Raw genomic sequence first — 26,828 nt, forward strand, 5'->3', positions numbered from 1 at the left:
TCTGAGATTTCATTATAAATTAGTTGATGATGTAATATGTTATGACAAACAGTAGATTTGATTCCTGTCTTAGGTTAACAGTGAAGCTAGATATTTGAACATATTATAAATCTTTTTGTATTAGAAAAGTAAGGTAGAAATAATCAGAAAACAAAGGTTACCACCAAGATTTATCTCTCTCCTGTTCTCTCTGTAACAAAATAGATTTTGAAACCTTTTTTCAGGAACTCATTTTATCTATGAGAGCAAGAATTTCCTTTTGAAACCCACATTGCCAGCAGCCATTTCACTCTAACTTATCAACCTAAAAAGGATTCACATATCCCAATGGCTGCCTGCAGTATGAGTAGGATGTTTTTATATTTAACATCTATAACATTTCACATTATAGATCTTAAGACTCATTGTGTAGGTTCATATTTAGAAATAGTAATATGTGGAAACAAACAAACAAGTAAACAAAAACCAAAAAACCTTTTGATCCACCTAGATTTTTCTACCTTCTTTTTTATGACATTCTGAAAAGCACTGCTTTGTTCTCCTGGGGACCCCTTGACTAGAAGTTGGCCATTTTAGCAACTCCTAAACTACTATAGGCCTTAGGATATAATAAAAAGGAATCCTGCAATTTTAGTGTTTTATTAGATTACTTATATTCATAGAATTCATCTTTCTAGTAGAAGAGAGAACTTCATGTCCACATGAATGTTAGAAAATTCTTTTGATTTGGAAACCTACTCCAGGCAGTTAATTTAGTAAGAAAGTTATGGGATCTGAATTCCTATGAATACAAAATACTCATCAGTTTTAGAAGGTGTTCGTGTAATTGCATCCAGAGCTCCAAAGTGCAGAAATAAAACTATGAGTCAGTAATTTCCAGGCAACAGACAGTAGGGCGTGAAAGAAAATTTTAACTGCAATTGCCTTTCTTCCTAGCACAGTGCTCATTGTTATTAAAACCATAGGTCTCTGGCTCTTTCTCTCTGATGGACAAACATTTTTCTCTGACCAGATCCATTGTTGCTATTGGAAGTGTGGCCTGCTCACCCTGTGCTGTATCCTGCAAGCCATAGTAGGGTGTGAGGGAGTTGTATGGAATTGTCCGGGTGACTTTTACTTTAGTGCCTGCCAATTTCTCGTTCTTCAGATATGGTTAATGACACCTTTTCACATATTTACAGCTTCATATGAATGATTCAGTCACTGTGTTGCCATCTTGGGAAAGAGTCAGGGAAGCTTTCTTTTCATCAGGGTATCCTTTGGGTATAACTAAGCATGTCACATAATTATAATCCTGTTCCTTTCTAAATCTCATATACCGTTTTGAGTGTGATATTTTATTAGCCTTTTAACAACACTATGAGTTAGGCAATAGGCAAACATTATCCTCCTCATTCTAGACATGACAAAGTATGCAACATTAATAGTTTCACAGCTAGAACTCACATTATTGCCCAGTCTTTTGTCTGCCCCGAGGGAAATAAATTATGGTCAATCTCTTCTGGAGAGATAAAAAGTAACTTCATATGAAAATCTCAAGAAAACCCTAAGTACCCCATAGGAAATACTGAGAGTGCAAAGTTGGGATTTAACCCAGATCTCTCTAGGGAACAGGCTTCAATTTATTTCTATTGCCATGGAAATTCCAGATGGAGCAGTGAAAAATAGACCATTTTTTATCTAGGATAGGAGGCATCTAGGAATGTAATATTTCAGATTGGCCAGGAATGTGTTATCTTCTAGGGTGATGGACATCCTTTGTCCTGCCTTAGCTATTTAAGGATTTCTCGGAACTCTAATTCTTCCCTTCCCACGTGACTGTCACTGCTGCTTCAATTATTCACCTTTCTCCTTCAGAATGGTCTTTTAGGAAAGAGAATTACCTAAGAGGACTCTCAATTCATAATTGGATGAGTTGTACCAAAACTCCCTCTTTCACTCTGCTTGGCAGAGTTGGGGAAGGTATCACGAGGTGGTAGCATTTGCTTTCACATTTGAGGGATGAGTATAGGTATTAACTAGTTCATTTCTTAGTATTTTTGCATCTTTCCCTTCCTTCTGCCAATCCGACACATTTTTACATTCTTGTAACTACAGAAAAAAAATTCTTTTTCTATAACTTTAGAAAAAGAGCTCCAGTGCACCCCGTTGTTCCAGAAGGAAGACCTTCACTTAATGTGTAATAATCCTTAGCAATAATAAGAAAGGTGTTCCTTTGAAATACTGCAAAAAAAAAAAAAAAAAAAAATCTGCTGTAGCTCATATGCACCTAATGTCTATCAGGATCTTATTGCTTCTTTTCCCATGTTTTCTTTCATTGATCACATTTTCTTATCACATGTTTACACATATATATGTAAGTACATATATGTATGTATGCACATGGAGCAGTCCCTATTATCTGTAGTTTCACTTTGCACAGTTTCAGTTACCTGTGTTTGACCACAGTCCAAAGTTATTAAATGGAAGATTTCAGAAATAAATAATTCACATGTTTTAAATTGCATGCCATTGAGTGGGTGATGAATTCTTTTACTGTCCTGCTTAGTCCTGCCAGGATATGAATCAGCCCTTTGTCCAGTGCATCCATGTTGTCTACACTACTGCCCTTTAGTCACTTAGTAGCCATCTTGGTTATTAGATTGGGTGTCTAGGTGTTACAGTGCTTGGGTGCAACCAACCTTTATTTTACTTAACAATGACCCTAAAGCACAATAGTAGTGATGCTGGCATTTTGTTCTAAGTGTTCTATTTTGTTATTAGTTGTTGCTCTTCTTCTCTTACTGTGCCTAATTTATAAATTAAACTTTATCACAGCTATGTATACATAGGAAAAACCTTATTATATGTAGGGTTCAGTACTACCATGGTTTCAGGCACCCACTGAGAGTCTTGGACCATATTCCATGTAGATAAAGGGGAACTACTTTGTGTGTGTGTGTGTGTGTTTCTGTGTGTGTGTGTTTCTGTATGTGTGTGTCTATTGAAAACAAATGATTCCAATTCTGAATCCTTTTTTCTTTTCCCCTTTTCTTTAGGAATATCGTATGTCTTCCTTTATGAGTCTTTCTTTAGAGATTTTTCTCAATATTCAAATTACCACATCTGATTTTTTAAGATACCACATTGTGTTAGTGAGGAACAGAAAGCATGTGCTTATCTTATCCTATCAATTACCAATTGCAATTTCATATCTTGCTTTTCAGTCTGATCCTCAGTCAGACTTGTGAATGATGAAGTAGTTTTCTGAGAGCATCTCAACTTGGGACAAGCACACATGCTATCTCCAGCAGGTCCACACCTTGGATGGGGATAAAAACTTCTCTTCCAAGCACTACTGGCAAGGCGGAGTTTAACCACCTTCTGTAAAGTTCACCTGACGAACACTTGAGTGGTTACATTTGATGTCATTTCATTAACTTAATGGAGTAGACATCATTCACTATCCTCCCTATCTGTATTCTAAAAATACTAAATTTCTTTTTCTTGTAGTTCATAAAGTGCTAGGATCTCCATGTGTCTGTGATCATAGTTTATATCCTTGGGTCATTAATGTGTAACACGGTGCATGAGGAATACCAAACACCTAACAAATATTGACCAAAGGAAGAAAATGAATGTTTGTGTTAATGCATAAATTAATGAATACATAAACAAGGCCATCAAATAATTCCTCTGGTGTTTTCTTCGCTACTGTTCAAATCTCCATCTTCTCTCTCTCCACTGGCTACTTCCACTCAAATCTTTCTCATGCTAAATCAACCTGTCTTTGTGCATTAAGCCACTGACATATACGTCTCCTTCCAATCACCCACAAATTTTAAAAAGTATGGTCTAAACTTACTGTGCCTACTTACTTCCTGTTTATTTCTTAATCACTCCAGCTGTTACTTTCCCCACTCCATTGAAATGACAATTGTGAGAAAACGTAAAACATCTTAATTACTAAGTTCCATGATCACTGTTGCATCTGCTTTCAAACAAAATTTACACTTCATTTAACCTCGTTTCATACTAGGTCATTATTAAAACTGTATTCTAGTGACTTCTTAGATACTACTTGCCCCTGGCTCTCATAATATCTCTGATTTTCTTTTCTTTTTTTTTCCTCAGTGGAGTTTTTTCTTTGATAATTCTTTAACACTGATATGTAGCCGTAGAGCTACATTCCTCTTTTATACTCTCTCCGTGAATCATGTCATCAATTTCTAAGATTTCTGTAATTACCTAGCTACACGTGGTGAGCATATCAATATGTCCACCCAGGCTCATCTCCCTTCTGATTTCAGACACATATTTATTGACATATTACTTGATAGCTCCATTTATGATGCCACACGTTGCTAAAATTCAGGATCTAAACAAATTATCTGTTACCTCTGTACTTGTACAAATCTGAAAATTCCACCACTCCTGAAAATACTGCTTTTACTACATTGCACTCTTTGTGTTGGCATCACTATTGATCTAGAATAAAAACTTTCTATTTCCATCTAGAATAGAAACTTTCTATAGAAACTTTCAGAGTCAGCTTTGATTTTTTTCTTTTCTTCAACCCTCACATTTAATTTTCATCCTCTTACTGTGGCTTCTCCTTATCCAGCTCATCACACTTGCTTTAGCACTCTTCCTAGAACAAAGATCCAATTACAACTTTGGTTTTTAAAACACCTTTGGTAACTTGACTTTAACATGTCCTCTTGTACTAGTCAGAGATCTCCAAAGAAATAGAACCAATCGGATGTATACACACACACACACACACATATATATACACACACATACACACATATGTATAGAGAAGGAGAAATATTTGTTTTAAGGAATTAGCTCATGCAGTTGTGAAGGCTAGCAAGTATAAAATTTGCAGGACAGGCCAGCAGGCTGAAGACCCAGGAAAAGTTGTAGTTTGAGTCTGAAGGCAGAATTCCCTCTTCCTCCCGGGAGGTCAGACTTTTTTTTCTATTAAGGCCTTCAACTGATTGGAGGAGGACCATTCACATTATGGAGGATAATCTGATTTACTCTAAATCTACTGATTTAAATGTTAATTTCATCTAAAAAAATACTTTCACAGAAACACCTAGAATGCTTGATCAAATATCTGGGTACCCTGGCCAAGCTAAGTTGATGCATAGAATTAACCATCACACCTATTCATAATGTTGAGGACTATTTATACACACACACACACACACACACACACACACGCACTCAAACCTCGTTTCAGATTGAGCAGACCATTTATACTTGTGCACTCATTGTTCACCTCATTTTTTATATTGCTATACCTTACATATTTTAAGAAATCAGTATCTATTTGCTGATTGACTGAATGGAAAGAATGAATGAAACAAAGAAACACATGAAAGGAAGGATTTAGGTATGTTGGTCACACAGCATGAAGTATCTTTCCTTCTTATTCCTTTCTCAGCTTCATAAACCTATTCTTCGAGATTGAAATCATACATCAACTTTCTGCATGTCACATTCTTTGAGCTCACTCCTCTCTCATGTTTTCTTTTGTACAAAATGTCTGCCACATATTGCATAAGTTGAATTCTTTGTTAGATGCCTCTTCAGGATGATTTGAATGATACTATCACCTGCTTTTATCCTTTCACTATTCTGGGGCCTCATTCTCATTTTATTTCTTTTACTTCTTCCCCCACTTCTTAATCTTTTCTTATTCTCTTCACTGCCATTTCCCAGCACCATGTGTCATATTTAATAGCAATCACCTCTGTAATCCAAAGGGAACCAGCTAGACATATGATGTCCCTCTATAAAGGTGGCTTTAATTCCAGAGAGAAAGTGAAGAGCTGAGATTTTCTGTTCTTAATGATTAAGATTAACAATACTTTTCAATATGATTAGGATGACCTATTTTTACCATTGAAGTACATTTTAGGTTAGGCTTTTCATTGAACAGAGGTTTTAATATTTGGTGATTTTTACCAACCTTCCAATAACTGGATGAAAGCCAAAGACATTCTCCTGGGAAACATACAGTCAAGTTTTACATTAAATTTCAGGGGGTTCAAAGAGTCCTCAGTGTTCATGCACCCCATAGTGTATTATTCTTAATTCCCAGGGTCTACAGGTATATATAAAGTTACTTAGACCTTTCTTGTAAGAATGAGAGATGGTAAGAAAATGTGTATTGTCCTTGTCCTTCAGGAATTTTGTGCAGATATTTAAAGTTTTGTGCAATAGCTTTGGAAGCCTGTGTCCTTAAGGCTTATTTTTTTCTGGGAGATGGCTAACTATGTTTTCATCCCATAGTCATCAATTAATTATAAGAATATACAAAAAACTCAAATTTACAAGAAAAAAACAAACAACCCCATCAAAAAGTGGGTAAAGGATATGAACAGACACTGCTCAAAAGAAGACATTTATGCAGCCAACAAACACATGAAAAATGCTCATCATCACTCGCCATCAGAGAAATGCAAATCAAAACCACAATGAGATACCATCTCACACCAGTTAAATGGCAATCATTAAAGTCAGGAAACAACAGGTGCTGGAGAGGATGTGGAGAAATAGGAACACTTTTACACTGTTGGTGGGACTGTAAACTAGTTCAACCATTGTGGAAGACAGTGTGGCGATTCCTCAAGGATCTAGAACTAGAAATACCATTTGACCCAGCCATCCCATTACCGGGTATATATCCAAGGGATTATAAATCTTGCTGTTATAAAGACACTTGCTCATGTATGTTTATTGAGGCACTATTCACAATAGCAAAGACTTGGAACCAACCCAAATGTCCATCAATGACAGACTGGATTAAGAAAATGTGGCACATATACACCATGGAATACTATGCATCCATAAAAAAGGATGAATTCATGTCCTTTGTAGGGACATGGATGCAGCTGGAAACCATCATTCTCAGCAAACTATCTCAAGAACAGAAAACCAAACACCGCATGTTCTCACTCGTAGGTGGGAACTGAACAATGAGATCACTTCGATACAGGAAGGGGCCTGTTGTGGGGTGGGGGAGGGGGTATGGGGGAGGGATAGCATTAGGAAAAATACCTAATGTAAATGACGAGTTAATGGATGCAGCACACAAACATGGCACATGTATACATATGTAACAAACCTGCATGTTGTGCACATGTACCCTAGAACATAAAGTATAATAAAAATATAAATAAAAATAATAAGAAGAATATCACTGTAAAAAAAAAGAAAAAAGAATATACTCTATCTGTTACAAATTGCTAGCACTGTATTTTTTCTCATGAGGCAAGAGGAAATACAGGTTAGCAGGGCATCTTCTTTTAAAAATAGAAGTTGCAAACATAATTGGCTTCTGGAAAGTATGAGATTTTCTCTTTCTCTCTAGTAATATTCTTTCTGTAAAATGCAATCCTCTTGGTCCTATCTATACACTCTGGATTAGGTACATACTAGGCTACCAGGACACTCAGCTCTTGCAAACAGCACTAAATACTAACTCATTTAGGTTATGATTGTGAACAGGTAGAAGTCTCTGCTGTGAGCAGATAGTATGTGGATGCTGGTGGACCAAAATGTTTGATTTGGGGTAGATAAAATGGGGGAAAAAATGCCTGTTTAATATGTAGTTTTTGATATGCATAGCTCTCATCATGGGCAATATTATATGTTCAGAAATTTGGATCAACAATCAGGTGGAACTAAGAAACAGCTGTTCCCATTGTACCTGGCATATACACTGTAATTTGCTTCAGACTCCACCACTCTCTATTGCCCTCAATCCATCATAAATGTCAGCTGCCATTGATTATCACAGATACCTCTTCTTTTCATTTAGTATAGTAGAGCAATGATTTCCAATACCCATGTATATGTCAAAAATGGCACCATGAAATACAGAAAGACCCTATATATCATTATATATTTCTTGGGAGCAACTGAAAATTGTCTCTTATTTAATATGCAAGCAGAATGCATCTTCATCAGGTTTATTATCATTTATTTTACATACAATTTGCTTCACTCACTAATGTTATCTCTCTTTGCCCATATTGGCATGTGATTTGCCATTTTTTTCCTAAGGTCCTCTTCACTTTTTCACCTTCAGCATCCTGACAGTGCTGCTAAATTGATTTTTAGTATTTGTTGTAGTCTTATTTTATTTCAATGCTTAAAAATCAATGATTTTACACTTTTCTGTAAAATATTAACAATTAAAACAAACTAATGAAGTGATGTTATCTATATGGTTATTTACAAGTATTTACATAATAAGCTTAGTTAAAAGAAACTGGAGGGATTATTGGCTTCAACCTATTGCCTTCATATGGATTTAGCAAACAGTAATAATCACAACACCAATAGCAACAACACAACAGCATTTCTTTGGATTATTTTACAGATTACAAAATACCCTCATGTGCATTTTATGCAATTACATGAAGTCCAGAAATGCTGACATAGTATATTTCCTCTGTCTTAAAATAATTTTAAATAAAGAGCATCTAGCAAGGGAGAACTCCTCCCCTGGATCACTACTGGGAGGCTGGACATTATACAAATGGGCAGTATCTACTGGGCTGCTCAAGGAGGCATCGGCAGCTGCTTCCGGTTGTAACAGCATTTTGTTCCTGACAGAGTGTGAGAGTAAAATTCAGTGCTACAAAGTTCTAATGTTGAGGTGGGGCCATGTGACCACACTGCTTTCTTTTGTACTGTCAGACCCGAAAATCCTGCTTGTGGGGAATGTGTGATGTCGTCTTACACGGACACTAGCCATCTGTACTTCATTTTCAATTTTCTCAGCATCAGAACTACGAATTCACAACTCCATTTAGTACTTTTTTTATTGTGTAAATATGGGAGGGTAGGTTTTGAAAGCCCCTACGTTTTACAGTATTGAAAATTCCAAACTAGAGTATCTAAAAGGTTTCTGTGTTCAGAAAGCAATTTGAGTGGTTGTCTTTGTTAGTAGGCACTTCCTACAAGTGAAAAATATGAGAATTTCATTTATTTATGTAAACATAGATAGATAAACAAATAGATAGGTAGAGGTTAAGCCCTTGCCATGCATATAATACCTGTTTGACACTATAAATGAAAGAAGTATGAGGAGGAAATTTGCTGAAGACAAAAGATACATAGTTCTGTGTATTTTCTATGCTGAAGCATTTCCATGTGTTTATAGAAGTGAGAAATCACATAGTACTGGATGATCATGAAAAGAAAAAGGAGGAGGAAGCAGTAAGAGAGAATTCCCAGCGGAGGGAGGCATATTGATTATGAAGATAAGTTTGTACACTGAGTGCTTAATTAGAATATTCTGTTACACAAAGCGACAGGCAAAGATGACAGTACATTGATACTTCAAAAAATAAATTAACTTTTCAATGGTGAAAGAATAGTTTTCTAAGAAAGTAATTCAATGACACGTTTTTTGGTTCTTTTTTTGCAGATACTATGTTTTTCATTGAAACAATGATTATTGCTAATAGTTATTTGAATTCCACATATTTGTGCCTTTTGTGCACTTTCCAGAGACTAAAGTTGTTCTTCAACAGTTCTGCTGTACAATGGTCAGCTACATAAACCTCAGTTAGACATGAGCTATCCAGCAGATTTAGGGGTTATATTTCAATGTGGGATTTGAATTGTAATTATCCATCACACTAGAAAAATAATAGTTCTAATCAACCTGTCTTTATTACCACTTTCATCATAATTTTAACTGCTCTGTTTTTATGTAAGGTTGCCATTGCCACCTGGGGCTTTTTCAGGACTCTGGAAGAATCAGGAAGCATTCAAGCATTTATACTTTGAAAAATTTCCTGTAAGAACTTTAATATGCTTTTTTATCTTTTTATGTACTTTTCTATAATTCTTGCCTATTAAATTGAGAAACTTGCTCCTAGAATCGTAGATCAAAAAAGAAACTTTCAAAGGTTATCTGGACTGGTTTCCAGCTCCCAGGAATAAGAATGCCCAACTCATAATTGTCTAAATAAGTCAGTTTTATACTTATTGTCAGTCTTTAGACATAGAAATTCTTGGTTTTTCTTAGCAGCTTTTCCTAGAATTTAATAGTCCTCAGTATCAGGACATCAGGACATTATTTGTTACATAAAAATGTTGTTTGGACTTTCTATATTGTTTCCTCTACCTGATTCCTCTGTATCAACAGACAGAGAGTAACAAATCAGAATTATATAATGTCATTAAGACCCTTTAACCTCTTACCTCTTATTGGTTATATGAGCAAATTCCCTTCAGCTTGCCCAGAAGTTGTATTTTTCCATTTCTTTATTTTTGACACCAGTTCTTGAATGTTCTCTGAGCGCTCTATTTGTAAATCTTATTTTAAAAATACAGATACAGGACAGAAACAGTGTACTCAGAGCCCAACACCCAGAGTCCTAGACAACAAAAAGTGCCTTCCTGTTTCACATTCTGTCGTCATGTGAAACTTGTTACTCCACGCCGTGGTGATGTGTGTTATGTTTATAACAGCACTTCATTAATAAAACACATCAGGGTCTGCTCACATCATCTTTTGGTTGTCCCTCTACTTACACCCCTCACCCCCACCGCCTAACCCCAACAGGGACACCTGGTTCTCATTTTTCACTAAGTAAAATTCTGAATGAACAGAATTTCACTAAAATTTTGCCAAAGTATTTAGCATTTTATCTTTGTTATTTGTTAGTGAAGGAAAGATAACCTAATCATCCAGACAAATGACAAGAATTAAAATAACTTTCTTTAGGAAGAAATTGCAGCATTGAATGACCTCAATAGCCAAGATTAAACATCCCCTGATAGAGTGTGGCAGGGAAGATTTGTCAGTGTAGTTGACTCCAGTAAGCCCAATCTATCTGCATGATGGGCCACAGTTAAATCATCAGAGTGCAGGTGGTGAGATCATTGATTATAGCCTGACAATGGCAAATGATATGTGCATGTGGTATTAACATGATCACCTTTAACACTAAAAGCTCCCTCAAAGCCCCTGTTTATGGCTACACTATGTGAAGTGACTCTGTACTCTGTCTTTTTACCTGATCTCAAACCTATTATTTGAGGAATTAATAACAGCACAGAAGGGTTGAGTAATTTCCCATGAGTTCACATAGGTGAGAAGTGATGGAACTGAGATGAACCAAAATAGTCAGGCTTGAGAGTTCATACCCTTAACTACTACTCTAGGTTGCCTCTCTAACATTAATAAAAGTATTAATTGCAGTAAAATTATTGAGAGCTCATGATGTGCCAGAGTCTGTTCCTCTTTCACTTGTATACACTGTTTCATGCGTGCTTCACAGAAGCCTTAGAAGGCAGAGCTCATTTTCCCATTTAACAGATGAGAATACTGAGTCTCAGAAAGTCTAAGAAACACAATAGTGGCTTTCCAGGATTTGTACTAAAGTCCATGCTCATAAACATAGGTATCAAAATAACTCAGAAGCATAAGGAAAAATAATATTTATTTTTTCTACTTCTTATTCTTTATTATTCTTATTCTGTCATTTCTAGACCAGCAACAATGTTTTACTTTGAGTGACTAAAAATTAAATTTCATACTTACTATTAAATTTCACTGAAGCTTGAATCCAATCCTAACCTATATTAATAAACTAGTGCTGTCTTGGGAAATTATTCACTGGGAGCTTTAAAGCTTTTAAAAGTTAATACAATTAAAGAAGAAATGTATCAAAGAATTACTTTGCAATATCAAAGTATATTAGAATTAGTATTAAGCTATTACTTCTCCATTAAAAGAATAAATTGGATTCATAAACTTTACAACTCTATATTCAAACACTTAAACATTTCTAAAAACGCTTCTTATTCTTGGCTGTTAAAGGAGCAAAGAGATTCTAGTACAGTTTCCAGATAAAAAGTAGTGTAATTTCCTAGTCTAGTTATGAAAAATAGCAAACGTTCACAATAAATCCATTTCTATTACATTGTATATTTTACGAAGTTTAAAATGATTACATTACTTAATGGTACATGTTAATCAAATATTATTTTTTCTTGTTTTCAGGGATATTATGATACCATGGATGCTGGTTACATGGATGAAGAAGGTTATGTGTATGTTATGTCTCGAATGGACGATGTAATAAATGTTGCAGGTCACAGAATTTCTGCAGGTGCCATTGAAGAGGTATTGATGAATATTGGTATTCTATTCCAAGTAGTGTTTAGGCACAGAGCTGCACTGAAGACAATATTGAGATTATTTCACTTGGAAAATTACCACACCCTTCATTTGCAGCAGAGGCTAGGTTACTCTCGTGTCTCTCTCACCTCACTTTCTCTCTTTTACATATCCATATTCCCTACACTCCCACATCCCTGGGTGGTAGTGAAGAGTTTTAAACACTTACATATATTTTTTTCTTTATGGGATAGACTGTGTACATTTGTCTCTGAATACTTGCTGCTTAAATGTCTCTAGCTTCTTGATTTACTCATGTTTAATCATCAGGTTTGCATAAGGTCTTTAAGTGGTGTGGGATTAAACATTTTATTGTACTCTTAAATCCTGAGAATTTTCTTCCAATGTAAGTCACATGAAGTCTCCAGAAGAGGTTTTTAAAAATGTTTTAAAAACTTACTCCTATGGAGTAAAATCTACATTATTGTTATACAGTACTGTGGGTATTTATACTAATACAGTTTCTTGTAACCATCACCAGAGAAAGGACACAATACAATTTCAGCACTGTCAAAGAATTCTCTCACAATGTCACCTTCGTATTCTGACTCTTGTAACCCTTGTTTTTGTCTCCGTTCCTATGTTTTAACCTTCTCTCCAATTTTATATAAATAGATTATACAGTATTGTAACCTTTGAGACTGGGTTATTTCATTTAGGAAAATATATTTTAGATCCTTCCAAGTTGTTGCATTTATTAAGAATTTGCCTTTTTATGTTGTTGTATAGAATTCCATCGTGTGGCTATACTAACAAGTTTATGTATCCATTCATCCATTAAAGGACAAATGGGTTAGCTCTAGTTTGGAGCAGTTATAAATAGGGCTGTTATACACATTCAAATACAGGTGTTTGTGTAAAGAATGTTTTATTTCTCTATGATAAATACCTAAGTGGGTTTTCTGGGTTATGTGTTAAGTGTATGTTTAAGGTTGTGAGAAACCACCAAAGTGTTTTCCCATGTTACTGTGCTATTTTACCTAGCCGTCAGCAGTATTTAAGGGTTTATAATTTTCCCCATTCTTTCTAGAACTTGGTAGTGTCATTACTCTTGATTAAACCATTCTACTAGGTGTGTAACATTATCTCACTGTGCATGTGATTTGCATTTCCATAAAAACTAATGATATGAGGCATCTTTTCACGAGCTTATTTGCCATCCATGTATCTTTTTTGATGAGATAGTTGTTAAAATCTTCAGCCCATTTTCTTTTTTATTTGGATTGTTTCTTTTTTATTGTTTAGTTTTTTAAGTTCTTTATATGTTCTATATCCAAGTCCTTTATCTGATGTGCAGTTTGCAAATTTTTTTTCTAGTTTCTGACTGATCTTTTTATTTTGTTAGAAGTGCCCATAACAGAGAAAAAAAAATGGTTTTCATTTTGATGAAGCCTAATTTATCATTTTTTCTTTTACAGATTATGATTTTGGTATTGTATATAAAAACTCTTTCCTAACTCAGCATCACAAAGATTTTCTCTTGTTTTCATTTAAGAATTTTATAGTTTTATGTTTTACATTTAGTTTTATTGTTTTAATTTATATCATTTTAAATTTAAATTTGAGTTAGTTTTTTAATATAGTGCAAGGTGTAGGTTGATACATAATTTTTTAAGTGGATGCCAGTTGTTCCGGCATCATTTGTTGAAAAAAAAAACTACCCTTTCTCTGTTGAATTGCCTTTGAATCTTTGTCAAAAATCAGGTGATAATATTGGAGTGGGTCTGTTTCTAGAATATCTTGTCTATTTCATTGATCTATGTGTTTATGTTTTTACCAATACTATACTGTCCTGACACTGTAGCTTTGTAGTATATTTTAGAGTTGAATAATGTGAGTCCTCCATATCTGCTCTTTTTTTCAGTCTTGTTGTAGCTATACTAGTTCCTCTAGGTATTCCATATACACATTTGAATAAGAAATTCTATAGGTACAACAAACCCATACATAAATTTTGAGTGAGATTGTGTTAAATCCATGTATTAATTGGAAAAAAATTGCTATTTCAAACTTACTGAGTTCAAGCCACAGGTTTTGTATATTTCTTTCTTTAGGACTTCTTTGGTTTGTTTCTCTAATAGTTTGTAGTTTTTAGCATACAAATTCTGAACAAGTTTTGTTAAGTTTATACTTAAATCTTTAATTTTTTAGCTATTGTAAATAGTATTTTTTAAAAACTTTGGTTTCAAATTTTTCATTGCTAGTGGATAGAAATAACTACTGACCTTTTTGCAGACTGATATGTAACCTATGATCTTGTTTAATTTGCTTGCTAGCTCTAGCAGTATTTTTGGTAGACTTGTTGAGACTTTCTGTGTAAACAATTATGTTACATGTGAATAAAAACATTTTTATTACTTTCTTCCCTATTTGAATGGTTTTTACGTCTTTTTCTTGCCTTTGGAACTGGCTAGAATTTGGGGTAGGATGTTGAATAAGACTGGCAAGAGCAGACACCCTTGTCTTGTTCCTGATCTTAGGGTAAAGGCAAGAATGGAGCTAACTGTAGGTATTTCTGTAAATACATACTTTATCAAACAGAATAAATGTTTTTTATTTCTAATTTGCTGAAGTGTTATTTTTAATTATGAATTAATGTTGAATTTTATCAAATGCTTTTTCTGCCTCTATTGATAAGAACGTGGTTTTTCTTTTTAACAGTGTTATGTGAATTACATTAAATAATTTTCAGCTGTTGAACTAGTCGTGCATTCCTGGGACAAATTTTACATGATTCCAATGATTTATTGTTTTTATACATTGATTTGTTTAATCAATAGTAATTTTCCTTATTCTGAAATATACTGTTTGTGGTAATCATATAGTCTTTCTTTTCTTTGAATCATGTTTGAATCATTGATCTTTTTCCATATTTTCATTTTTAATCTATCTGTATTATGTTTCATATGGGTTTCTTGTAGACAGCATCTACTTAGATCATATGGACAGCATGTATTTGTTTTTATGTTTATCCAATCTGACAAACTCTATCATTTAGTGTTTTCAGATAATTTACATTTAATTATTGATATATTTATATATCTGTCTACCAGTTTATTATTATTCTTTTTGACTCTTCTCTTTTTCATTCTCTTATTTTATTCTTCTCATTTCATTCTCCCCTCTTCTCTCTTTTAAATTATTTTGGGTTTTCTTTGTAGCTTTTATTAATTTGCAAGAATGTCTATTATTCCATTCATGCCAAGAGATTTTTCCCATTCTTCTTGGGCCATGGTTATTATTTGGTTTTTATTATTCATCTTTATTACTTTTATCCTGAATGTGAAAATGAGGTGTTCTGGGTCAAAGGCATATATATATATTTTTTAATAAGAGTGTCATTTCCCCATTACCCTAGGTCTTATTGTGACCCAATGAGAGCCAATGGCAATTTTTCCTACATGAGTAGCCAGATTCTCCATAAATGAAGGTTAAAAAAATGAATTTTCTCACTTATAAAAGGGAGGGAGGCAGCCATCCTTCCTGAAGACTCTTCTTGAAAACATAGTGTCTTTAATCAAAATTCTAATTATTTAATATATAAGTAAAATAGCGCCAGGAACCAGATAGCCCTGTGTATCTCCAGTTTTACAACCTGGAGATGTTTCTACCTCCTGGGAATTAATCTTTTTTAGTAGGTAAATACCTAAGAAGATAGTGAGCCAGTCTACCCAGCTCCTTGGGAGTTTATACCAGGGATCTAGTCTGGACTGTACACACTCGGCCTTGACAAGTAAATTAAAGTTTTATTTTCCTTTAAGATCTGAGCAATTCATTAAGGAAATGACTATAGATCTAATTTTTAGGACGTTTTAAGAGTCTCAGGAAGCTAGGACTTTTTATAGGAGCACTGATAAATCTAGAGGTTTATTTCCCCGTAGGTACAATAGCTAAGTTAAAATTTTTGATAATTCTGATATTTGGATAATCTTGGGTTTGGTATCTAGGGATTTCCTTTTTTCTTAAAAGATGTTTAGATTTTCCTGATAACTGTTATGTGTATTTTACATCTTACCCCAAGTGTTTTGAATATTACACCATGAGATTCTGGATCCTATTTAAATCTTCTGGATTTCTGTTATTGTGGCTACTTATTTTAGGAGGCGGTCAGCCCAGTTAGGATCAGACAACATAGCTTTACCCACTTTCTGTGGACTGTGGTTTTAATGTCAATTTAATTTTCAAAGCTTTTGTCTATCTGGATATTCTACATATACGACCATGTTGTTTAGGAACAAATAGAGTTTGAGATCTTCTTTCTCAGTCTGTATGCATTTTATACTCCTTTCTTGTCTTATTGCACTACTTAGTATGATGATGTTTTTCTTTCTTGTTGCACTAGCCAGTATGGTGTTGAAAATATACTTGTGAGAGTAGACATCCTTGCCTTGTTCCTGATCTTAGCAGGAAAGTTTTCAGTTTCTCACCATCAAGTATGATGTAAGCTCTCAGTTTTTTTGTAGATGGTTCATCATCAAATTGTAAAAGTTCCCCTCTATTCCTAGTATACTCAATGTTTTTATCATGAATGGATATTGGATTCTGTCAAATGTTTTATTTTTTCTGCATCTACTGATACGATTATGTAATTTTCCTTCTTCAGCCTATTGATGCAATGGATTACATTGATTATTGAATTTTGAACCAACATTGCATACCTGGGATAAATTCCACTTGGTCGTAGTACATAATTCTTTTCACACATGATTGGATTCTATTTGCTAATATTTTATGGAGGATTTTGGCATCTACGCTCATGAGAGCCACTGTCTATAGCTTTTTTTTTTTTTTTTGTAATTGTCTTATTTTAGTATTAATACAATGGGAATATTTTATAACTCATTCTATGGGGCCAGCATTATTCCGGTCCCATAGATTGAGTTAGAAAATATTCCCATTACTTCTGTCATTGGAAGGGCAGATTGTAGATAATAGGTCTAATTTATTCTTTAAATGGTAGAATTAACTGATGAATTGGTGGAATTCACCAGCAAACCTATCTTTGCCTGGTACTTTCAGTTTTGGAAAGTTAATAATCATTAATTATTGATTAAATTTTTAATACATATAGGCCTATTCAGATTGTCAATTTCTTCCTGTGTGACTTTTGGAAGATTGTGTCTTTCAAGAAATTAGTTTATTTCATCAATTCAAATTTGTGGACATAGGCTTGTCCACAATATTCCTTATTATCTTTTTAATGTCCATGGTCTATAGTGATATGTCCTCTTTCATTTATGATTTTAGTAATTTGTCTCTTCCTTTTTTTTTTTTTTCTTAGCCTGGCTTGAGGTTTATTGATTTTGTTGATCTTCTAAAGGAATAGCTTTTGGTTTTGTGGTATTTTCTATTAATTTCTTATTTTCAATTTAATTTATTTCTCCTTAATTTTTATAATTTCTTTTCTTCTGCTTACTTTGAATTTAGTTTGGTCTCCCATTTTCTAGTTTCCTAAGGTGAAAGTTTATGTAATTGATTTTAGATCTTTCTTCTTTTCAAATATGTGAATTCAATGCTATAAATTTTCCTGCAAGCATGCTGCTGCTGCATCCCATAAATATTGATGTTATATTTTAATTTTCATTTAGTTAAAATATGTTTAAATGTTCTTGAAATACCTTCTTTGACTCATGTGTTATTTAGAAGTGTGTTGTTTAATCTCCAATAATTTGTGATTTTACATCTATTTTTCTGTTATTGATTGCTAGTTTAATTCCATTATTACCTCAGAACAGATATTGTATGATTTATATTCTTTTAAAAATTTTAAGGTGTGTTTTATAGTCCAAAATATAGTCTGCTTTGGTGAATGTTCCACTTGAGTTTGAAAAAAAAATGTGTAATCTTCATTCAACAACTTCATTCAGAGACAAAGAAAAAATATAAATCAGAAATTTAGATAAAGAAAAGTAAAGGAAGAGCATCAGAAATGAATAAATGAAGGTGTATTTGTCTGTTCTCACACTGCTAATAAAGACCTATTGGAGACTGGGTAATTTATAAAGGAAAGAGGTTTAATTAACTCATAATTCCACATGGTTGGGGAGGCCTCACAATCATAGCAGAAGGAGAATGAGGAGCAAAGTCATGTCTTACATGGCAGCAGGCAAGAGGGAGCGTGCAGGGGAACTCCCTTTATAAAACCATCAGATCTTGTAAGACTTATTCATTATCATGAGAACAACACAGAAAAGATTCGCCCCCACAATTCAGTTACCTCCCACTGGGTGCCTCCTATGACACGTGGGAATTATGGAAGCCACAATTCAAGATGAGATTTGGATGGGTACACAGCCAAATCATATCAGAAAGTAAAATAAAATATTTTATTGTTCTTGTTCTCAATTTATCTCACAAATAACAGTTTGTTCATACTAATAACAGCAACAATATGTGTGCATATACGCACATACATATATATGCTTATGTATCAGCAAAATAAATGACAGTAGTGATACAAGGGCTAGAAGGGAGGAATTAGGAATTTTTGTTATTAAAAGGTACTTGTTCTGTCTATGATGTGTTGAGCGTGGACTTTTTTTTTCTTTTTCTTTTTTTTTTTTTTTGAGACGGAGTCTCGCTCTGTCGCCCAGGCTGGAGTGCAGTGGCCGGATCTCAGCTCACTGCAAGCTCCGCCTCCAGGGTTTACGCCATTCTCCTGCCTCAGCCTCCCGAGTAGCTGGGACTACAGGCGCCCACCACCTCGTCCGGCTAGTTTTTTGTATTTTTTAGTAGAGACGGGGTTTCACAGTGTTAGCCAGGATGGTCTTGATCTCCTGACCTCGTGATCCGCCCGTCTCGGCCTCCCAAAGTGCTGGGATTACAGGCTTGAGCCACCGCGCCCGGCCTTTTTTTTCTTATTCTTAATTCTTAGTTGTTGAATGAAGTGGACTATTGATGTCAGTTTTATTCAGTTGATTGATGGTACTGTTGAACTGAACTATGTCCTTACTGATCGTGTGCCTAGTGGATCTGTAAATTTCCAGCACAGGGGTGTTGAAGTCTTGAACTATAGTAATTTATTCATCTGTCTCTCCTCCCAATTCTATTAGTTTTTGCCTGACATACTTTAATGCTGTAAGGATCATCATTCCTTCTTGGGTTATTAACTTCTTTATCATTATGTAATGCTTCTGTTTATTCTTGATACATTTTCTTGCTCTGAAGTCTTCTGTGCTTGAAATTAAGGTAACTACCCCTACTTATACAAATTAGCATGGTATAACTTTCTCCATCCCTTTACTTTTAATCTGTATGTGTCATTATATTTAAAATGGGTTTCTTTCAGAAAACATATAATGGAGGCTTGTTTTTTTATCTACTCTCTGACGATCTGCCTTTTAATTGGTATATTTAGATCAGATATTAAGTGATCATTAATATAACTGAATTAATATTTACTGTATTTGTTATTGTCTTCTGTTTGTTGCCCTTATTCTTTGTTTCTATTTCTGTCTGTCTTTCTCTGTATTTTGTGGTTATAATTGGACATTTTATATTATTTCATTTTGCTCTCCTTTCTTAACATATTAAATATACTTTTTTAAACTTGTTTTAGTGGTTGCCCTAATGTTTGCAATATATATTTACAACTAATCAAGTCCAGACTCAAATAATACTATGTTACTTCATAGGCAGAGCAAATACCTTATAATAGCAAAATATTTCTAATTCCTCCCTTGTAGCTCTTGTATCACTGCTGTCATTCACTTGCTTATACATAAGCATATATGCATGCACATATACCCACATTGTTGCTATTATTATTGTGAGCAAACTTATCTGTGAGGTAAATTGAGAACAAGAAAAATAATTTTTTATTTTATTTTTGTTTATTCATTTCTGATGCTCTTCTGTTATTTTTATTCATACAAGTTTCTGATATATTATTTTCCTTGTCTCCAAATAACATTTCTTGCAAAGCAGGTCTACTAGCAATGTATTACCTCAATTTTTTTTCTTTTGTCTAAAAAAGTATTTATTTCTCCTTAATTTTTGAAGGATAATTTTCCACAATACAGCAATCTGTAATTCTGTAATTCTAGAATTAGTGGTGCTTTTTTCTCTCTTGATACTTTAAATATTTCGCTCCACTGTCTGCTTGTTTACATGGTTCTTAAGGAGAAATCACATATGATTCTTATCTTTGCTTCTCTACAGGTAAGGTTTTTCTCCCTCCACTCTAGCTTTCTCTAGAATTTGTTTCTTTATCTTAGATTGTTTGAAATTTGAATATGATATGCCTACATGTAGGATTTTTTTTTTTTTTTTTTTTTACATTTATCTTTCTTGATGTTTTCTGTGATTCCTGGATCTATGATTTTGTGTCACCATTAATTTGGGGGAAATTCTCAGTCATTATTTCTTCATACATTGCTTCTATTTCTTTCTTCTCCTCCCATTACCACTATTATGTGTTTGTTACAGCTTTTGTATTTGCTCTGAAGTTCTTGGATATTTTGTTCTGCTTGGGGATTTCTTTTCCATCTTTTTTCTCTTTGATTTTTGGTTTTGTAGGATTCTATTGATATATCCCCAAGCTCCAAGATTCTTCTTTCCCCCATGTCTAGTTTACAAATAAGCCCATCAAAGACATTCTTTATTTTTGATACAGTGATATTTCTTTGTAGCGTTTTAAAAATTCTTTATTAGAATTTCAATCTCTCTGCTCAGCTTACATTAATCATGTTATTGCTAGTTGTCTACTTTTTCCACTAATGCCCTTAACATATTAATTGTAGTTTTAAAATATATCATGTTCAGATAATTCCAATATTCCTGCCTGTTAAATTCTGTTTCTAATGCTTCTTCAGTCTATTCAAACTGTGTGTGTGTATTTGTGTGGTTTGCTGTTATTTATTTACTTTGCCTTTTAGTATGCCTTGTAATAGTTTGTTGAAATACTGACGAGATGTACTGTGTAAAAAGAACTTCAGTAAGTAGGCCTTTACTGGTGTATTGGTAAGATGAGGGGGAGAAGAAGTATTCTGTAGTCCTATGATTAAATCCTAGTTGTTTCATGAACATGTATCCTTAGACTGTGAACTTCATAAGTTCTTTGTAGATTTTTCCCCTCTTAAAATAGGATGAATAAAGGGGGCTGGAACTGGATATTTACTTTCTCCTATGTCAGTTAGGCTCTGAGAAAACTCTAGCAGTTAGGTTCTGTTACAGAATAGTTTCTTTTAAGGTTAGGCCCTGGAAAGAGGAACACAGTGTTTTGTCGTAAAGCTTGGGTTTTCCAACCTTAGCACTTGTTCCTGTAGAGGTTTCTGCTCCAATAAATTGTGTTTTTCTCTATTAATTGTCTGTCTCTACAGTTTTGGAGGCAGTGGTTTTCCCTGTGAACTTCCCCTGTGACAAATCTAAGAAGAATTGTTTTTTTCTTTTTCTTTTTTTTTTTTTTTTTTTTCAGTTTGTTTAACTTTCTACTTGTTAGAATGGGGTGGTGAATTCTAAGCTTCTTTCATGTAGTACCAAAACCAGCGATCCCTTTTCCCTCTTTGGTTCACAAACCTCTCATTTGCTGTTCTTATGGGTAGTGAGTCAGGGCTTTGTCTACCCACAGTTACCAGGATTATTCCTGCAATGTCTACAGGAACAGTGTCTCTGGGGAGAGGAAGCAGTTTTGTCTCTTTGCTGGCAGTTCCTAGCACATGGCAGGGTAAGTCAACAGCGAGCCACTCTCAGGAACGGCATGGCTGCTGCTGCAGAGAGCAAGTGGCACTGATCCTTTCTGGATTCTCTTGGTTTAGGATGGGAGAGTACCCAGGGCTCCCTCCTGCAGGAGCTGTTGTACAGCTAGTGTGGAGAAGGGAAGGGGCACACCTTCGTCGCTGACATTTACTTGGTGTAAGGTGTGGAGAGGTAACAAATTTGCTACAGCTCTGTAAAGAGAGGGTGGGCCCTGCTGCTTTGTCGGCACTCATCTAAAGTAGGGAGGACGAAACCTGTTTCATGTCTCCCCTACTCCTTTTCCTGGGCCTCTGACCAGACACAGCAGGCTCTTAGGGCTTTTTCTGTCTGTATTCCTTGTCAGTTACACATGTTGAGCTGCTTTAGCCCTGGGGCCAGATTATACAGAAAGTAAAGCAAACAAATAAACAAAAATAACAAAGTCCCCAAACTCCCAAATGACAGTGAACTTATCACCAAGTTGTATTTCAAGTTCTGATGTTCTGAATCAGTCTTCTAGTATATATTTTAGCCCAGAGTTTTTTATTGTTATTGTGGAAGAGATGTTACTTCATTTTTTTTTTTTTTTTTTCTAGAATGAAATCCCAGAATAGCTTTTAAACTGAGTGGAGCAAACAAACTACAATTTGAATGAAAGAAAATGTTTAAAGTAACATGATTAACAGTTCACTGTGATCAGAGTATGCAGATCAAAGGTTTATTTCCTCTTTCTCTAATTGAAAGAGGATCAGAAAAAAACAAAACTATTGGGTACTAGGCTTAGTACCTGGGTGATGAAATAATCTGTGCAACAGACCCCTGTGACACGAGTTTATTTATATAGCAAATCTGCTTATGTATCCCTGAATCTAAAATAAAAGTTAAAAAAATTAAAAATTAAAAAAGTACCTATCTTCTGTTCAAACTTAACGGCTTAATACTTCTTGTTATGTTGGCATGTGTTTCTTAAATGTGATTTTTTTGAGTAAAAGGAAGGAACTTTATAAAATATTTTAGAACATTTGAGCTTTGTGTGCTATTATAATGTTATCTTGTTTTTAAACGACTCTGAATTTTGTGATAACCTGAAATTGAAATTTTTGCTTGATGTCTTTTGGTGTGTTGGCAAAAGATGGCTCTGGTTGCATGAAATTTTAATTTCTTCCTTTTAAGAGATTACTTCCAATATTCACCTGAATTTCTGGCAGACTCAGTCAATCAAAATATGAAAACTATGTACGCATAGTTCTTATTATTAGTCAAAAACCTTAGTCTTTTTTTTATTTTTAGAATGAAAAGAGGACTGTTAACCTATTCAAATGTATGTTGCGCTTTAATGCTTCCACTGAAATCCTTCTCATTGTATGTAACAGCAGAATGAGATAGGCAGAAAATAGGCAGCTAAAATGGAAAAAGAGAAAAACATGCTAAAATTATTGGCATTTAACAGAAACTTTGTCACTGGGTCTTGGAGTATTTAGGGTGCATAACAGGAAACCATTCAGACCTTAAATCTTTAAGTTAACTTCTCTCTCTATATGAATTTAATGCCTAAGTGTTTATTAAATATTTATATTTAATAAGAAAATTGTATCTCAATTTAAATCAGATTTGTCTTCTCTGTCTTTGAAATCTCTTAGAGAATTGTGAACTGATACTTTATACTGACTTTTTACTAGCTCCTAGCAAAATTGCTTAGCAAATTGATTATTTCCTTCTGAAATGTTTGATGATATATCCAGCTCTTACTAAAGTGCCCAAACCTTACTATTTAACTACTTGTCAAGGGTTCCCAATGGTGAATACCATATTCCATTTTAACTTTTTGGAATAGGAATTGAGGGTCTTAATCCATTGAAAGTTTTATTTGTAGAAAAAAATGGACTGAATATTGTTTTTATGTACAGTGAATATATTTGTACTTTTCCAGTTTCCCTAAGTAGACGTTTTATGAGTAATTATTAGAAAGACAAAAAAAGTGTATAAGTTATTGTTAGAAAGTCATTCATGCAAGGATGTAGAGAAAAGGGAACTCATACTCGGTTAGGAGGAATGCAAATTAGTACAGCCGTTATGGAAAATAGTATGGAGATTTTTCAAAAAACTAACAGTAGAACTACCATAAGATCTTGCAATCCCACTACTGGGTATTTATCTAAAGGAAAATAAATTAGTATGTCAAAGGGCTACATTTACCCCCATGTTTATTGCAGCACTGCTCAAGTAGCAAAGATATAGATCAACCTAAGTGATCATCAACAGATGAATGAAGAAAGAAAATATGGTAAATGTGCACAATAGAGCAATACTTGGCCATAAAAAATAATAAAATCCTGCCATTCGCAGCTATTTGGATGGAACTGGATTTCATTATATTAAGTGAAAGGAGCCAGGCACAGAAAGACAATATCTATCTTCACTCATATATGGGATCTGGAATAGTTGATCTTATAGAAACAGAGAGTAGAATGATACCAGAGGCTGAGAAGGGTATGTGTGTGTCAAGTGGTGGAAGGACATGAAAAGAGATTGGTTAATGGGTACAAATATACAGTTAGATACAAGGAATGAGTTCTAATATTCAATAGCAAAGTAGAGTGTCTATAATTAATAACAATGTATAGTTCAAAATAACTAGAAATTAGCACTTGAAACGTTTTCAACACATAGAAATGATAAATACTCAAAGTGGTGGATACCTTAAATACCCTGAATTGATCATTACACACTCTATGCATGTAACAGAATATCACATGTACCCTATAAATATGTACAAATATTTGTACCAATAGTATTTTTAGAAAAAGAATTTCAAGTACAGCAAAACCATAAAATGTATATTACCTAAATCAAGCAGATATTCTATTAAAATTATTACATCAAAAATATTTCAGGAAACTCTATGTTCTTTTCTGTTCTCATCATAAGAAAATGGAGCTCTGGCATAGCTTTTTATCAATTTAAGAGGACAGTATTCTTGCAGATCCAAGTAAAAATGAGGACCTTCTTTAACTATTAAGTAATAATCAAGTCTATTTTAAGAGTTGATAAATTTTTGAAAGTCCAGCATCGAGCTAGATATTGAGGAAACTTTGGTGGAAGTTAAAGAGTTCATAGAATAATTATGTCTAAAATCTGCTAGTTCTGGACTTGTAAGCTAAAATTTTCAGGAGCTAATATGATTGTTCTTGCTCAGTTCTCTTTGACTGCTGTGGCTTTTCATGTGAAGAAATCTACAGGCTTTTTCATACAAAGAAATGTACAGGAAATAAATTGGACTCTCTAGTTTCACTCTTTCACTTGTAGCTTAAGTTTAGGTTTGTTAAATAATCCCGCTAATATTTGTGGGAACTTGGAAATCTGGTGTTAACATACTGCCTTTAAAGCCTACCCAGGACACTGTTCACATGCCATTGGCCTTTTTGAGGTTGTTCTAACCAAAGTGTCACTGTTTGTTTTCCAAGTTAACTATTTTGTTTGCTATTTTAGGAATGATTCTTCAACATTGAATATATTTCCATAAAGTGACAGTATATCCAACTAAGATGCTTGCCATTTCAATTCTACTAAGCGTTAAATGACTATTGGATTTAAGTAGTTACAACATTGCTGAATATTTCCTGGGTACTCCTATGAATATTGATGAGTATCTGGAATCTCTCTGACAAGTTTCCTAGATTGCTCCAATGTCAGAGGAAATTTTTTAAAATCCCTCTTTTTCAAACCATTGCATAGACAATATTGCACTGCAAACTGCCTCCTCCCATCTTACTGAGGGTGTTTGATTTGAACTAATTTTTTAAATTAAGATTGTTAAAAATATAATTGAGAAACCTGTGTAGGTCAGCCCAGTGAAGCCTGAAAATATTTTAAATTCATTAAAATCTATTCAAAATTGGCAATACCTAGGAAACAACAGATGACAGGAAGTTACTAGTGCTAATCCCATAACATTTATATACTCACTTGTGGTGAGACTATTGCCTATTAAGTTCCATAACATCTTTAGGTACTTACATGTCAGTTAATCACAGATGCTTCATAGATTTTATTTGGAAGGAATGCGTTAATGTGGCTTTTGATATTTTTACCCCCATAGGACATTTGGTTGGCTTCTGTCCCTTGAATGTTGCCAAGACATATTTCGACGCTTTCGCTTTTAATGCTTCAGTTGTTGAAATCATCACTTGGCATGCAAATGTTATTTGTGGGGCCAACATAAAAAGCTGCCACCCTTCCTTTATGGCACTTTAAAAACTGATAGATGAATAATATTTGATGTCACTTAGATATGACACATAATTCTTGAAAATGATTTTGCTTCTCACAATTTTTAAGAATTTATCTGCAGCAGGCAAAAATGGGAAACTCTAACATTATACTACAAGAAATTTTGTTGTATATTTCTTCTGATTTTAAAATGTTCCTTGCTTTTATAGAAAAGCAATCAACATTTTCCCATCCACTTCTAAAAGCACGAAGACTAAGGACAAAATCTTAGTAAAATTTAAAATAACAAAGTCAAAGAGTGGCAAACTAGATGTTTTAACATTAAATTTAGTTAAAATTCTAGTCATATTGGTTAGGTGACAAAATATGTGGGTGATTTATTTTTTAACAATGATTTGAACAGATACCTTGGCATTTTAGGAACTCCAGTACAGAGAGTCATGGCACCAATAAACACTAATAATTTTTGATGATTAAACCTCTGGTTAGCCAGGAAAAAGAGATGTTCTTTACTCATTAAGGGAACACCCAGTCAGAATTCATAGGATCTAACCTTCCAAGTCTTTATCCTATCTGGTACAGCAAAGTGTTACTTTTCATGACTAATGACTGACTATAGTAAGTACTAAAACATATATCTGGCAGTAAAAGTTGTCTTTCTGATCACACCACATGGGTCTTAAAAGTAAAAAAGACTAATAAATGAGCTGTTAGGAGCATTTTA

The 26,828-nt window shown here is 34.1% G+C and overlaps 1 protein-coding gene across 1 annotated transcript in view; it reads left to right on the top strand.

Moving 5' to 3' along the window:
* The window catches only part of ACSS3 (acyl-CoA synthetase short chain family member 3), a 174,444-nt gene that overhangs the window by 140,847 nt on the left and 6,769 nt on the right, over positions 1-26,828 (top strand). Inside the window, exons 12-13 of the mRNA XM_010383668.2 lie at positions 9,727-9,808; positions 12,023-12,145. Of these exons, the coding sequence (XP_010381970.1) occupies positions 9,727-9,808; positions 12,023-12,145 (205 nt within the window). The remainder of the gene's footprint in view (positions 1-9,726; positions 9,809-12,022; positions 12,146-26,828) is intronic.

Source organism: Rhinopithecus roxellana, chromosome 10 (assembly GCF_007565055.1).
Source record: "Rhinopithecus roxellana isolate Shanxi Qingling chromosome 10, ASM756505v1, whole genome shotgun sequence".
NCBI classification, from domain to species: Eukaryota; Metazoa; Chordata; class Mammalia; order Primates; family Cercopithecidae; genus Rhinopithecus; species Rhinopithecus roxellana.